This window comes from Pantherophis guttatus, chromosome 1 (assembly GCF_059756535.1).
Source record: "Pantherophis guttatus breed Tessera chromosome 1, ASM5975653v1, whole genome shotgun sequence".
Taxonomy (NCBI): domain Eukaryota; kingdom Metazoa; phylum Chordata; class Lepidosauria; order Squamata; family Colubridae; genus Pantherophis; species Pantherophis guttatus.
Window position 1 is genome coordinate 342391725 of NC_142063.1, and position 14683 is coordinate 342406407.

The 14683-nt window shown below is 47.0% G+C and overlaps 1 protein-coding gene across 3 annotated transcripts in view; it reads left to right on the forward strand.

The window, feature by feature from the left end:
- Positions 1-14683, forward strand: part of INTS2 (integrator complex subunit 2) — a 58871-nt gene that overhangs the window by 21482 nt on the left and 22706 nt on the right. For all 3 annotated transcript variants that reach the window (XM_034434567.3, XM_034434568.3, XM_087890088.1), the window contains exons 9-16: positions 910-1035; positions 1959-2030; positions 3485-3599; positions 5852-5920; positions 6990-7124; positions 9033-9209; positions 12034-12145; positions 14226-14330. In XM_034434567.3, coding sequence (XP_034290458.2) covers positions 910-1035; positions 1959-2030; positions 3485-3599; positions 5852-5920; positions 6990-7124; positions 9033-9209; positions 12034-12145; positions 14226-14330 — 911 coding nt within the window. The remainder of the gene's footprint in view (positions 1-909; positions 1036-1958; positions 2031-3484; positions 3600-5851; positions 5921-6989; positions 7125-9032; positions 9210-12033; positions 12146-14225; positions 14331-14683) is intronic.

Consider the following 14683-nt stretch of genomic DNA (forward strand, 5'->3'; position numbering starts at 1 on the left):
TCCCCACTCCAGGGGGAAGGATACTGCAAAATCTCCATTCCCACCCCACTCTAGGGGGAAGGATACTGCAAAATCTCCATTCCCATCCCACTCCAGGGGGAAGGACACTGCAAAATCTCCATACCCACCCCACTTCAGGGGGAAGGATACTGCAAAAATCTCCATTCTCACTCCACTCCAGGGGGAAGGATACTGCAAAAATCTCCATTCCCTCCCCACTCCAGGGGGAAGGATACTGCAAAATCCCCATTCTCACTCCACTCCAGGGGAAGGATACTGCAAAAATCTCCATTCCCATCCCACTCCAGGGGGAAGGATACTGCAAAATCCCCATTCTCACTCCACTCCAGGGGGAAGGATACTGCAAAAATCTCCATTCCCATCCCACTCCAGGGGGAAGGATACTGCAAAATCCCCATTCCCTCCCCACTCCAGGGGGAAGGACACTGCAAAATCTCCATTCCCACCCCACTCCAGGGGGAAGGACACTGCAAAATCCCCATTCCCACCCCACTCCAGGGGGAAGGACACTGCAAAATCCCCCACTCCAGGGGGAAGGATACTGCAAAATCTCCATTCCCACCCCACTCCAGGGGAAGGATACTGCAAAATCTCCATTCCCACCCCACTTTGGAGCCAGCCAGAGGTGGCATTTGCCGGTTCTCCGAACTACTCAAAATTTCCGTTACCCGGTTCTCCAGAACCTGTCAGAATCTGCTGAATAGCATCCCTGACCTTTATGCTTTAAGAGGGGTGGGTTCAAGTCCCAGAATTCCCCAGCCAGCATGCTTTAAGAAGGTCAAGGACCCTTGGGTTTAGAAGACCTGTTTTGCAAACGACCCTGGCATTGGGAGGAAATATGCCCCGCCCGTAGGATGCAGCTGATCCTCTCTTTGTGTCATCCTGCAGGCCGACCGACGAAGAAGCGGAACAGCTACTTCAGCTCATGACCAGCCGCCCACCGGCCACTCCGGCGGGAGTCCGCTTTGTGTCACTTTCTTTCTGCATGCTGCTTGCTTTCTCCACGCTGGTCAGGTACCCTTTGAGTAACCAGATTATCCCCTGAAGAAAGGGAAAAGTGGGAGAGAGCCGTTCATTTCATCGTTGGAGAATGGTGGCCTCAGCTGGGATCAGACCCCATCCCAAGCTTTAAATCCCGAGTGTGATCCCTTTTAAGTTTGGGAGGCTGGCTTTTTCTTTATTTTTATATATTGGTGAACAGGACAATGGGAGTGGGACAGTGACTTGATTCTCCCAGACTCCCATTTGAGGTGCCCATTCCTACAGCAGCAGAATAATCTGCTGCTCCGCGTAGTCCTCGACTTTTAGTCACAATTGAGCCCCAAATTTCCATTGCTAAGCAAGACAGTGATTAAGTGAGATTTTGCCCCGTTTTGCCCCAACACCTGATTGCAAGTCGGTTGCTTGCAATCTCTAATCACCGGAGTGTCAGCACTTCAAGCTTCATTTACTTTAGTGCTGACATAAGAAGGAAAAGCGGAGGCGTCTGGAAAGGGACGTTTGACTTTTCACCTACTTATTTTCCCTGGAGATAACATCCCCTAGGAGATGGGATGGGAGGGGGGAAATTCCTTTGAGCTGGAGCGGTAGATTAGGGGTAGAATGACTTGGAAGATGGCCAATGAGTGCAGCGGAGTGGGGAACGGAAAGAGAGGGTTTTGGGTCTGGAAGTCGGTGTTGGCTACGATGAGCTAGGATTTAGAATGTCGTGCTCAATAAATGGGAGTTTCTATCAAAGACTTTGTTTGAAATGCAATTTATTTGAGACGACCTCGAAACTTGACATGGAGGCTTTCAAGAAAAGACTGGACAGCAACATGTCTGGAATAGTGTAGAGTCTCTTGCTTGAGCAGGGGGTTGGACTAGAAGACCTCCAAAATCCCTTCCAATCCTGTTATTCTGTCCGACTTCCAATTCTAACACAATTATCTCTTCAGTACCCCAGAACAGGAGCAGCTGATGGTGATGTGGTTGAGCTGGATGATCAAGGAAGAAGCTTATTTTGAAAGGTTAGAGGCCTTTTCCCACCCTTGCCAACATACGGTGCGTGCTCTCATATTGTGTGACGTATTCGTACCGCTCTATAAAGCCTTAGTAAGGCTACAGCTGGAATACTGCATCTTGTTTTGGTCACCACGTTACAAAAATGATGTTGAGATTTTGGGAAAAAGTGCAGAGAAGAACAACTAAGATGATTAAAGGCCTGGAGATTAAACATATGAAGAATGGTTGCAGGATTTGGGTTTAGCCCAGGAGTCACCAACCTTTCGGACCTCAGGGATCACTAAATTCATAATTTTAAATCCCACGGACCATTAATATGATCTGCCTAATGACCGGCTGGGTGGGCGTGGCTAGGTGGTCATGTGGCTGGGTGGGCGTGGTCAACTCGATGTCACTCACGTTGAGGGGCGCCTCGCCGGCCTCTACTCGCCCCTCCTCTCCCAGCCCCTCCTTGCCTGCCCATCCAGGCTCCTTAGTGTCCCAACAGGAAGCAGATATTGGAGCTAAGCAGCCATCATGAGAAAGAGTTGGCAAAACAGCTCAGTTCAAGTTGGATCTGACCGAGAAGGAGGCTTAGCAGAAGCACCTCACTGAGGACTAGGAGCATAGGCTTTCCAAGCAGAGGGAAGACCTGCAGGAGTGGAAGGCCAGGTACAGGCACCTGGAGGCTCAGTGGGCTGAGATGGTCAGCCAGTTCCAGGCCATGAGGCAGTCCCACTGGAACTAGGCCCTCCGGCTCTTCGCCACCAGTGGCACTTCCCTCCAGCCTTTGCCCAAAGCCCCACACCAGGAGGCCAAAGCAGACCCCAAGTTGGAATTTCTGCCCCACTCCCACAAAAAGACCCCAAAGGGGGAGATTCTCTGCAGCAACACAAATGTTTATTGCACGTATCCGGCCCAGGGGCCGTAGTTTGAGGACCCCTGATTTAGTGCAATATAAAAAATGCAAATAATTTTTCTGCGGACCACCAAAATTTTCTCGTGGACCACCAGTGGTTCACGGACCACCAGTTGATGACCGCTGGTTTAGTCAGTTTAGAGAAAAGAAGGACCAGAGGGGACATGATAGCAATATTCCAGTATTTGGGAGGCTGCCACAAAGAAGAGGGGATCGATTTATTTTCCAAAGCACCAGAGGGCAGGACAAGAAGCAACAGATGGAAACTATTCAAGGAGAGAAGCAACCTGGAATTAAAGAGAAACTTCCTAACAGTGAGGACAATTAACCGGTGGAACAGAAGTTGCCTTCAGAAGTTGTGACTGCTTTTCATCACTGGAGATTTTTAAGAAGAGACTAGACAGCCACTTGTCTGAAATGGGATAAGGTCTCCTGCTTGAGCAGGGGGTTGGACTAGACGACCTCCAAGGTCCCCTCCAGCTCGATTCTGATTCTGATTCTGTAAAATATTCTCAATGAAAACTTTTCCTCTTCTCTCCCCCCCCCTTCCTTTTCTGACAGCACTTCTGGAGTTTCCGCTTCCTTTGGTGAGATGCTGTTATTGGTCGCCATGTATTTCCATAGCAACCAGCTCAGCGCTATCATCGAATTGGTGTGCTCTACTTTGGGAATGAAGGTAAGTGGTCCAATCCCACCGTGGGGGCCTGGAGCTGCAGGCCTCCCTGCTCGACTTCCCTAAAGCTGCCTCTACAATCGGTCAAAACGTCAGCTTTAATCCAAGAGTCAGTTTGGTCTAGTGGGGAAGGCACCAGCTAGAAAGCAACTAGAAAGGAGCCTGGATAGCTCTGCAGACTAAAGCACTGTAATTTAACACCAGCTGTCTGAAATTAAAGTAAGTTCGAATCTCGCCAGGCTCAAGGTTGACTCAGCCTTCCATCCTTTCTAAGGTAGGTAAAATGAGGACCCAGTTTGTGGGGGCAATAAGCTGACTTTGTATAAAAATACACAAAAGTATGAAGGCTATTGCTTAACGCATTGTAAGCCGCCCTGAGTCTCCGGAGGAGGGCGGCATATAAATCAAATAAAAAAAAAAAAAAGCAGGAGATGGTGACTTCCAGTCGCATTTTAGGCTTGAAGGCCAGCTGGGGTGACTTTGGGCCAATCCCATGAAGACTGGAGGCTAAAACATATAAATAACGGTTGCTGGAACTGGATGTGTCTAATTTGATGAAAAGAAGGACTAGGGGAGACATGATAGCAGTCTTCCAGGATCTCAGGGGCTGCCCCAAAGAAGAGGGAGTCAAGCTATTCTCCAAAGCACCTGAAGGTAGGACAAGAAGCAATGGGTGGAAACTAACCAAGGAGAGAAGCAACCTAGAAATAAGGAGAAATTCCCTGACAGTGAGAACAATTAATCAGTGGAACAACAAAAGAGCCAAGGTGGCGCAGTGGTTAGAGTGCAGTACTGTAGCTACTTCATCTGACTGCTAATTCAGCAGATCAGCAGATCAAATCTCATTGGCTCCAGGTTGACTCAGCCTTCCATCCTTCTGAGGTGGGTAAAATGAGGACTCAGATTGTTGGGGGCAATATGCTATTTAGTATACTGTCTTTGGTGTAAGCTGCCCAGAGTCCTCGGAGAGTGGGCGGCATAGAAATATGATTAATAAATAAATAAACTTGCCTCCAGATGTTGTGAATGCTCCATCACTGGAAGTTTTTTAAGAAGATGTTGGATAACCATTTGTCTGAAGTGGTGTAGGGTTTCCTGCCTAAATGGGGGGTTGGACTAGAAGACCTCTAAGGTCCCTTCCAACTCTGTTATTCTAAATCATGTGTACACAAAAAGAAGCAGATCCAGTTGGAAGGAAGGTCTGTAAAGTTTTTAAGAAGAAACTGGACCACCATTTGCCTGAAATTTTATAGGGTCTTCTGCTTGAGTAGGGGGTTGGACTAGAAAAGGGGTCCCCAACCCCCAGGCCACAGCCCACTACTGGGACATGGCCTGTTTGGAACAGGGCAGTGGGGGCGGTGGGTGAGTGTATGCGCACACGTGAAGCTCGTGCAAGCGGTGCTGTCTTTTTTTTTTTTTTTAATTTGATTTATATGCCGCCCTTCTCCGGAGACTCAGGACGGCTTACAATGTGCTAAGCAATAGCCTTCATACTTTTGTATATTTATGCAAAGTCAGCTTATTACCCCCACAAACTGGGTCCTCAATTTACCTACCTTAGAAAGGATGGAAGGCTGAGTCAACCTTGAGCCTTGGAGAGATTCGAACCTGCAGTAATTGCAGGCAGCTGGTCTTAATAACAAGGTGCTTTAAACCACTGTACTACCAAGGCTCTTTCACGCACAAAGCTTCTCTTGCGTGAGTGGTGGCCACTTGTGTGAGCCTGCGAAGCTCCCTTTGCATGAGCCGTGTGTGTGCACCTGCTGCTCACACAAATGGAGCTTCGCACGCACCTGCTTGCCACCCACAAGGAACCTATCGCCTCTTCTCTCCCTCGCCGGGCCGTCAAGCCAGAAAGGTTGGGGACCGCTAGACTAGAAGACCTCCAAGGTCCCTTCCAACTCTTAATTCTGTTATTATTCTGAAAGACTCTCCACACCAGGAGACAGTGAGTTATAGCCTCACCTAAGCTATGAAAGCCTACTGGGTGACTTTGGGTCAATCAACAGGAGACTTGTGAGTTCTAGTCCCACCTTAGCCATCAAAACTGCATCCGTAGCGAAGCGACCTCCGAGTTCACTTAAGGGCTGTCGCATTTGTTTACTGACTGCTGCAAAAAAAGGTTGTAAAAATTGGGTTGGTCATGTGGCAGGCTCCCTTACGGTCATATGTCGAGGACTACTTGTGGGGACTGTGCCCTGTAGCAAAAACTCCAATCTGACAACATTGGTGTTCCTGGTGTTCCTTTATTCCAGATCGTCATCAAGCCCAGTTCTCTGAGTCGCATGAAAACCATCTTCACCCAGGAGATTTTCACCGAACAGGTAAACTCTGTTAGGTAAAATGTGTGCTTTGTTTCCTGAGTCGACTCCTTGTCCTCTGTTGTTCTCCTCTCCTAACTGCTCTGCGTATACGTGCATCTGGAACAGACCCCAGCTGTTCTTCCTCCTCACTCATATCAGCCTCCAAGGCAGCTGCCTCTTCGGTGGCTGAGAAATGTCGGACGGCCCTGCCTCTATCTCTGTGTTCTGCCCCAGCTACGGACCCCAAAGAACACAGCACACACGAAGTCTGTACAAAACTTAATTTACTAAAATAACTCAGTCTTTTGCAAACAAAGGCTGTTAATAAATGTTCTTAACAGCCTACAAGAAACCAAAGATAAAGTAATCACAATCTTACTATGGTTGGCAGAAATCTCAGAAGCAATTTACAGAGAATCCAGACGTGAAGGAGAGTGAACTAAAGTTGTTCCCTACAAATTGCTTCAGTCGTTGTCCTTCCTTAAATAGGCTAAGGGAGTGGCCAATTAGCCCCAAGCCTTACTCTCGAGGAGACCTCCTCCTGAGGAGCCACTCCTGCCTTTTGGCAGCTCTGCGTGCCCGTGCATTGAGAAGAGGCTCCTCTTCTTCGTCCTCTTCACTTAAAGGAGCTTCTGGAGGTTCTGAAGGCCCTGGCTGAATCCCCGCCTCTGGCACCACATCTTCTCCAGCCTCCTCATTGTCTGACTCGGGTGTCAGCTGCACAGGCTGCTGGCGCAGCACCACACCAGCCTCCTCGCTGTCAGAATCAGCTACAATCCGCACAGGTCACTGATGGGCCACAACATAAAGTTACTCTTTGGGGACCAAGACTATTTAGGGGCAATCCTCGATTTATGACCAGTTGCTTAGCAACTGATTGCCATTACAGTGGACCTATCTGGGGAGTACTTAAGATTCAATTTGAAGTTCCCACAGCCTCCAACACAGAGCATCCATCAGAGCCTTCCCCAGAATCCGGAACTGGCCCAAGTTCCTCCCCAACCTTCTCATCATCCGAGTCGGCTGCCAGCTTTGCTGGCAGTTGGCGGGCCACAACAGGTGGGGTGCTAAACACCTTTCTTTCTCCTAGGTGGTGACGGCTCATGCGGTGCGCGTGGCCGTTACGAGCAACTTGAGCGCAAACATCACCGGCTTCCTGCCCATCCATTGCATTTACCAGCTTCTCAGGAGCCGTTCGTTCACCAAGCACAAAGTCTCCATCAAGGTGGGTTGCGCTGTTTGCACCAACAGTTTTGGGTGGGGGAAACGAAGAGAAAATTAAAAGGGAAGGATTGTCTGGTTAATCTTCGGTACCTCCAAGAAGGGCTGGGAAAAGATTGCTCTCTGAAAGTATGGTCCCATAGTACGGGTAGTCCTCGACTTACAGCTGGTTGTTTAGCGACCGTTCAGAATTACAACAGGCCACCTTAGGGGCGCAGGTAATCCTTGACTTACAACTGTTTGCTTAGCGACCATTCATAGTTACAACATGAGGTGCTCCCTTGGTGCTCTCTGAGCTTGGTTGTTTTCTTGTAGATGTTTTATGAGCCATACTAAGTAACATCATCAGTGCTAGAAGGCTGTTTCAAATAGGAAACAATAAGCTAATTGAGGAAGTGCCAAGAACACTCTCACCAACAGGAAGGCCAAGCCACTTCTATATAAACAGAGAGCAAACCCCACTCCCTTCTCGCACTGATGTTGTTACTTAGTTGGGTCAAGAAATGTCTGCAAGAACACCACCAAGCTCCGAGAGCATCAAGGGACCCCACAGTTCTCCTCCTCCTTCTCCTTCTCCTCCTCTTCCTCCTCCTTCTCCTCCACTCCCTTCTAGCACTGATGATCTTACTTAGTTGGTTTCTGTAGTCTACAATTTTTCTGGAAACCCGTTTCTACTCCCACATCATTCGAAGGGTGTTCATCCCAAATTGCATCACTAAATAATTCTATTTATTTATGTATTATTTGTTTATTATAATTCTATTATCAATAAATAATAATTCTACAGAGGAATGATTGAGTCTGTCATCTGCACCTCTATAACTGTCTGGTTTGGCTCTGCAACCCAACAAGACAGACACGGACTTCAGAGGATAATTAGAACGGCAGAAAAAACAATGGCTACCAACCTGACTTTCATTGAGGACCTGTATACTGCACGAGTCTAAAAGAGGGCTGTGAAAATATCTATAGACCCCTCGCATCCTGGACATCAACTGTTTCAACTCCTACCCTCAAAACGATGCTATAGAGCACTGCACACGAGAACAACTAGACACAAGAAGAGTTTTTTTCCCCGAATGCCATCACTCTGCTAAACAAATAATTCCCTCAACACTGTCAAACTACTCACTAAGTCTGCATTACTATTAATCTTCTCATGGTTCCCACCACCCATCTCCTCCCACTTATGACTGTATGACTGTAACTTTGTTGCTTGTATCCTTACGATTTATATTGATATTGTTTCCTGATTGCTTATTTGTACCCTATGACTATCATTAAGTGTTGTACCTTATGATTCTTGACGAATGTATCTTTTCTTTTATGTACACTGAGAGCGTATGCACCAAAGACAAACTCCTTGTGTGTCCAATCACACTTTTATTATTATTAGTATTATTTATTGGACTTATATGCCGTCCTCTCTCCAAAGGACTCAGAGTGGCTCACATCAGCGAAACTTGGCCAATAAAGAATCCTATTCTATTCTATTCTATTCTATTCTATTCTATTCTATTCTATTCTATTCTATTCTATTCTATTCTTCTATTATGCTCTTATTCTATTATGCTCTTATTCTATTCTATTCTATTCTATTCTATTCTATTCTATTCTATTCTATTCTATTCTAATTATTCTATAATGCTCCTATTCTATTCTACTCTACTCTACTCTACTCTACTCTACTCTACTCTACTCTACTCTACTCTACTCTACTCTACTCTACTGTCTTAAAAAAAAGAAAAGAAAAAAACCAGAAAGTCCAGCTGCCTCCTGAAAAAGCACCTTTGGGACAACCATGACCTGGATGAGTGGGAATCTCTACGGACACACATCTGAAGGCACCCATTTTCCTCTTCTTATTCTAGCCAGCTGACTTTTCCTCTTATATGTTCTTCTCTCTCTTCAGGATTGGATTTACAGACAACTGTGTGAAACCACAACCCCCCTCCACCCTCAGTTGCTCCCACTCATCGATGTCTACATCAACTCTGTCCTGACACCTGCCTCTAAATCTAACCCAGAAGCCACCAACCAACCCATCACGGAGCAGGAAATCTTGAATGTTTTCAAAGGACTGACCGGGGTATAAATGAGAAAACAAAATTAATTAACATTTAAGGATGATGTTAAGCTTGTGAAGGTGTTTCTACTGCAAATGATTTTGGTTCTGTTGGGTTTATTTTGTCCTAGACTTACCTCCAGAAGGGGATCATATTATAACTTCCAACCATAGAAATTGGTGTTTTCAACTTTGGCCACTTTAAGATGGATGGACCTCAACTCCCAGAATTCCCCTGCCAGCATGGGGAATTCTGGGAGTTGAAACCCACTCATCTTAAAGTAGAGAAACGCTGAATTAGATGTATCTGTGGATGTGTCTGATTTATATTTCAACTGGAAGATGAACAGGCTAGCTCCCAGAATTCCCTAGTGTAGTTGAAGTCCACCTACCTTCACGTTGCAAAGGTTGAGAAACACTGATATGATGTTTCCTTCCTTTCTTCCTTTTGAAAGGGGACTTCAAGATTGTAAGATGCCCAGAGTTACCTTACCACTAAATGTCTAGTTTGATGAAAAGAAGGACTAGGGGTGACATGATAGCAGTCTTCCAGTATCTCAGGGGCTGCCACAAAGAAGAGGGAATCAAGCTATTCTCCAAAAAGCCCCTGAAGGCAGGAGAAGAAGCAATGGGTGGAAACTAAGCAAGGAGAGAAGCAACCTAGAACTAAGGAGAAGCTTCCTGACAGTGAGAACAATTAATCAGTGGAACAACTTGCCTCCAGAAGTTGTGAATGCTCCAACACTGGAAGTTTTTAAGAAGATGTTGGATAACCATTTGTCTGAAACCATGTAGGATTTCCTGCCTAGGCAGGGAGTTGGACTAGAAGACCTCCAAAGTCCCTTCCAGCTCTGTTATTCTGTAGGGTCTGTTTATTCTGTAAGATGGGCAGCCAAGAAATTTTACAAATAAACAAACTTGGAGCAAAGATGAGAATAACATCTCAGCCTCAGGATCTTATTCTCACTTTTTAACTGCTAGCTCTCCAAAAAGATGTGATTCCTAGATCAGTCTTTCTGAACTGATCCACAATTGGGACGTAGTTGTGAGACTAATGGGAGCTGTTATCCGGCTCAGTTAGTATGTAGATACTAAGATCTCTAAAGGGGAAAAAGGTTTGAGACTTGCAAGATAGGTGTCATCCTTGCGAGGTAGTCCAGACAGGAAGCATGTTCAGAATGAACCAATTCTACTTTATTGTAAGGTTACATTAAAATTACTGAGTTGTGGCACAGTGGTTAGAATGCCGTATTGCAGGCTAATTTTGCTGACTGCCGGTAGTTCGATTTTCACCGGCTCAAGGTTGACTCAGCCTTCCATCCTTCCGAGCTGGGTAAAATGAGGACCCAGATTGTTGGGGAAAATATGCTGTCTTTGTAAACCGCTTAGAGAGGGCTGTAAAGCACTGTGAAGCGCTATATAAGTCTAAGTGCTATTGCAGGCTAACTCTGCCCACAGTCAGGAGTTCGATCCTGATAGGCTCAAGGTTGACTTATCCTTCCATCCTTCCAAAGTGGGTAAATGAGGATCCAGATTGTTGGGGGCAACATGCTGGCTCTGTAATTTTAATTTAATTTAATTTAATTTAATTTAATTTCCAATTTATATACCGCCCTTCTCCCTGAGGACTCAGGGCGGTGTACAGCCAAGATAAAAAACATAGAATGCAAATATTAAAACATTTAAAAATATATATAAATTTCGGCCCGAAAGTTAAGATATCACAAACTAATTAAAAGAATCTAAAAATTTCTTCTAAGCCAACCCGGCTTGCTGAAAAAGATAGGTTTTCAGGGAACGACGGAAGGCATTGACGTCATGGATTCTTCTTATCTCTGGGGGCAACTGATTCCAGAGGGTAGGTGCCCCCACAGAGAAGGCCCTCCCCCTGGGGGTCACCAGCCTACATTGTTTGGCTGATGGCACCCTGAGGAGGCCCTCTCTGTGGGAGCGCACGGGTCGATGGGAGGTCGTCGGTAGCAGCAGCCGGTCTCGGAGATAGCTAGGCCCTATGCCATGGAGCGCTTTAAAGGTGATAACCAACACCTTGAAGCGCACCCGGAAGACCACCGGGAGCCAGTGCAGCTCGCGCAGGAGCGGTGTTACATGGGAGCGCCATGTTGCTCCCAACACTACCCGTGCTGCTGCATTCTGGACCAGCTGGAGCCTCCGGGTGCTCTTCAAGGGGAGCCCCATGTAGAGAGCATTGCAGTAGTCAAGGCGAGAGGTGACGAGGGCGTGAGTGACTGTGCACAAGGAATCCTGATCAAGAAAGGGTCGCAACTGGCGAATCAGGCGAACCTGATAAAAGGTCCCCCTGGTAACAGCCGTTAGATGCTCCTCCAAAGACAGCTGCCTATCCAGGAGGACTCCCAGATTGCGAGCCCTTTCAGTGGGGGCCAAAGACTCGCCCCCAATAGTCAGCGATGGAGTCAACTGACTATATCGGGATGCCGGGAGCCACAGCCACTCAGTCTTGGAAGGGTTGAGCCTGAGCCTGTTCCTCCCCTACTTAGAGAGGGCTGTAAAGCACTGTGAAGCGGTATATAAGTCTTAGTGCTATTGCAGGCTAACTCTGCCCACAGTCAGGAGTTCGATCCTGATAGACTCAAGGTTGACTCATCCTTCCATCTTTCCAAGGTCGGGTAAAATGAGGACCTGGATTGTCAGGGGCAATGTGTTGATTCTGTAAACCGCTTAAAGAGGGCTGCCCTTTCCTTCTCAGGGTTCACCTGCCTCTTACCTGATTGTTGCCTAGTCTGTGGCTCTTCCCTCTGTCTCCCAATGTCTCTCCCTCATACTATTGACATTTACCACACGATGTACCTTCTGTGTTTTTCATCTGTAGGGTGGAGAGGCTGCTCGGCTGAATCCCCGTTACGGAATCACAGCCCAGCTCTTGGTCCTGTACTACATTCTGTCTTACGAAGAATCCATCCTGGCCAGTTCAAAGTCTTTGGGTATGAGGCAGAGAATGGTGGTGGTGGTGGTGGTGGTGGGGTTGTCCTCTAGAGAGCCTGAATGGGGTCCTCTAGAGAGCATAAAGACTGCATTAGTTGCAGTCCTGTGACTTTTGCATACAATAAGGCTGTTGTCCCAAAGATGCTGTTTCAGGAGGCAGCTGGACTTTCTGGTTTTTTTCCTTGAAGACGTTTCGCTTCTCATCCCAGAAGCTTCTTCAGCTCTGGCTGGATGGCGGGGAATGGAAGGATTTATATTCCTTGCAGGCAGCTCAGTGGTGGGTTCCTCCCGGTTCCTTCCGGTTCTGCCGAGCCGGTAGTGGTGACGATATGATATCACTGAACCGGTTCTGCCCCCCTGCCCCCCCCGCGTTATTCTTACCTTTTATTTGGCCCCACCCCCAATCTATTGCTGCCTCCTGAGTCCCAGCTGATCGGCTAGAAGGAAAAAAACTGTTTAAACTCTTGCCGCGGCGCTTCAAAGGGCCGCCCTACAGCTGATCAGTGTTAAAAGGCAGTGTGGTGGTAGACCGGTGCCTCCAAAAACCAATGAGTAGACCGGTGCCTGCAAAAATAAATGGGTAGACCAGTGCCTCCAAAAATAAATGAGTAGACCAGTGCCCCCCAAAACAAATGGGTAGACCAGTGCCTGCAAAAATAAATGGGTAGACCGGTGCCTCCAAAAACAAACGGGTAGACCAGTGCCTGCAAAAATAAATGGGTAGACCAGTGCCTCCAAAAATAAATGAGTAGACCGGTGCCCCCAAAAACAAATGGGTAGACCAGTGCCTCCAAAAACAAATGGGTAGACCAGTGCCTCCAAAAACAAATGGGTAGACCAGTGCCTCCAAAAACAAATGGGTAGACCGGTGCCTCCAAAAACAAATGGGTAGTGCCTCCAAAAATAAACGGGTAGACCAGTGCCCCCAAAAACAAATGGGTAGACCGGTGCCTCCAAAAACAAATGGGTAGACCGGTGCCTCCAAAAACAAATGGGTAGACCGGTGCCTCCAAAAATAAATGAGTAGACCGGTGCCTCCAAAAACAAATGGGTAGACCGGTGCCTCCAAAAACAAATGGGTAGACCGGTGCCTGCAAAAACAAATGGGTAGACCAGTGCCTCCAAAAACAAATGGGTAGACCAGTGCCTGCAAAAATAAATGAGTAGACCGGTGCCTCCAAAAACAAATGGGTAGACCGGTGCCTCCAAAAACAAATGAGTAGACCGGTGCCTCCAAAAACAAATGGGTAGACCAGTGCCTGCAAAAATAAATGAGTAGACCGATGCCTCCAAAAACAAATGGGTAGACCAGTGCCTCCAAAAATAAATGAGTAGACCGGTGCCTCCAAAAACAAATGGGTAGACCAGTGCCTGCAAAAATAAATGGGTAGACCGGTGCCTCCAAAAATAAATGAGTAGACCGGTGCCTCCAAAAACAAATGGGTAGACCAGTGCCTGCAAAAATAAATGGGTAGACCGGTGCCTCCAAAAATAAATGAGTAGACCGGTACAGCTTTGCAAGCAGTTTAAAGCCTAGTAGACCAGTACCTCTGCTAAATCCTCAAGAATTGTCACATGACCATCAAGCCACGCCCACAAAATAAGCCACGCCCACAGAACCGATAGTAAAAAAATTTAGAACCCACCCCTGAGGCAGCTGGTCATTTGCATCCTTTTAGCGTCTGAAAGGTCATTCTTTTGAAGGCAGCAAAAGTCCACATTTTGAACAGAGAGGACCGCTGGTTGAAAGAGGGGTCAGAGAGGCCATCTGTGTCCAAATTGAACAGCCCTCTCTCAACAGAGAGGGAGGGATACGATACCCAAGTGGCCTCAACAACTCTCTAAAAGGATGCAAATGACCAGCTGTCTGCAAGGAATATAAACCCGCCCATTCCCCATCATCCAGTCAGAGCTGAAGAAGCTTCTGGGATGAGAAGCAAAACTTTTTCCAAGAAAAACCAGAAAGTCCAGTTGCCTCTTGGAAAAAAAGCACCTTTGGGACAATCGTGATCTGGATGACTGAGAATCTCCATAGACAACAAGGCTGTTGCTGTCTTTTTGTTGTTGTGTCTTGCGCAGCTGCCATGCAAAAGAAGCCCAAGTCTTATTCTCCCGCGCTGATGGATCAGATCCCGATTAAATTCCTCATCCGGCAGGCTCAAGGACTGCAGCAAGAATTGGGAGGTAGGTTCAGCTACCGTTTTATCATGGAATCCTAGATTTGGAAGGGGCCCTTGAGGTCATCTAGGTTTACCCCCCTCCCCCCCCCCGGAGTTTCTGATTAAAACGTTCTGGAATTCTGATCGAAGCATCTCTGACCGATGGAGTTTTGTGGTCCAGTAATAGAGTCCTTTGTGTTTTCACTCATGATTGGCATCCTTCGGTCTCAAGAGACTATGGTATCGTGCTCTGGAAAGAGGTCCTAAAACAGCATCTAGTGTGATTTTAGTCACACTAGATGTTTTCACTAGGAGAGAGAAAAAAAAGGAATTTTTAATCACAACGGCATCTTTGACTTACAACTGGTCGTTTAGTGA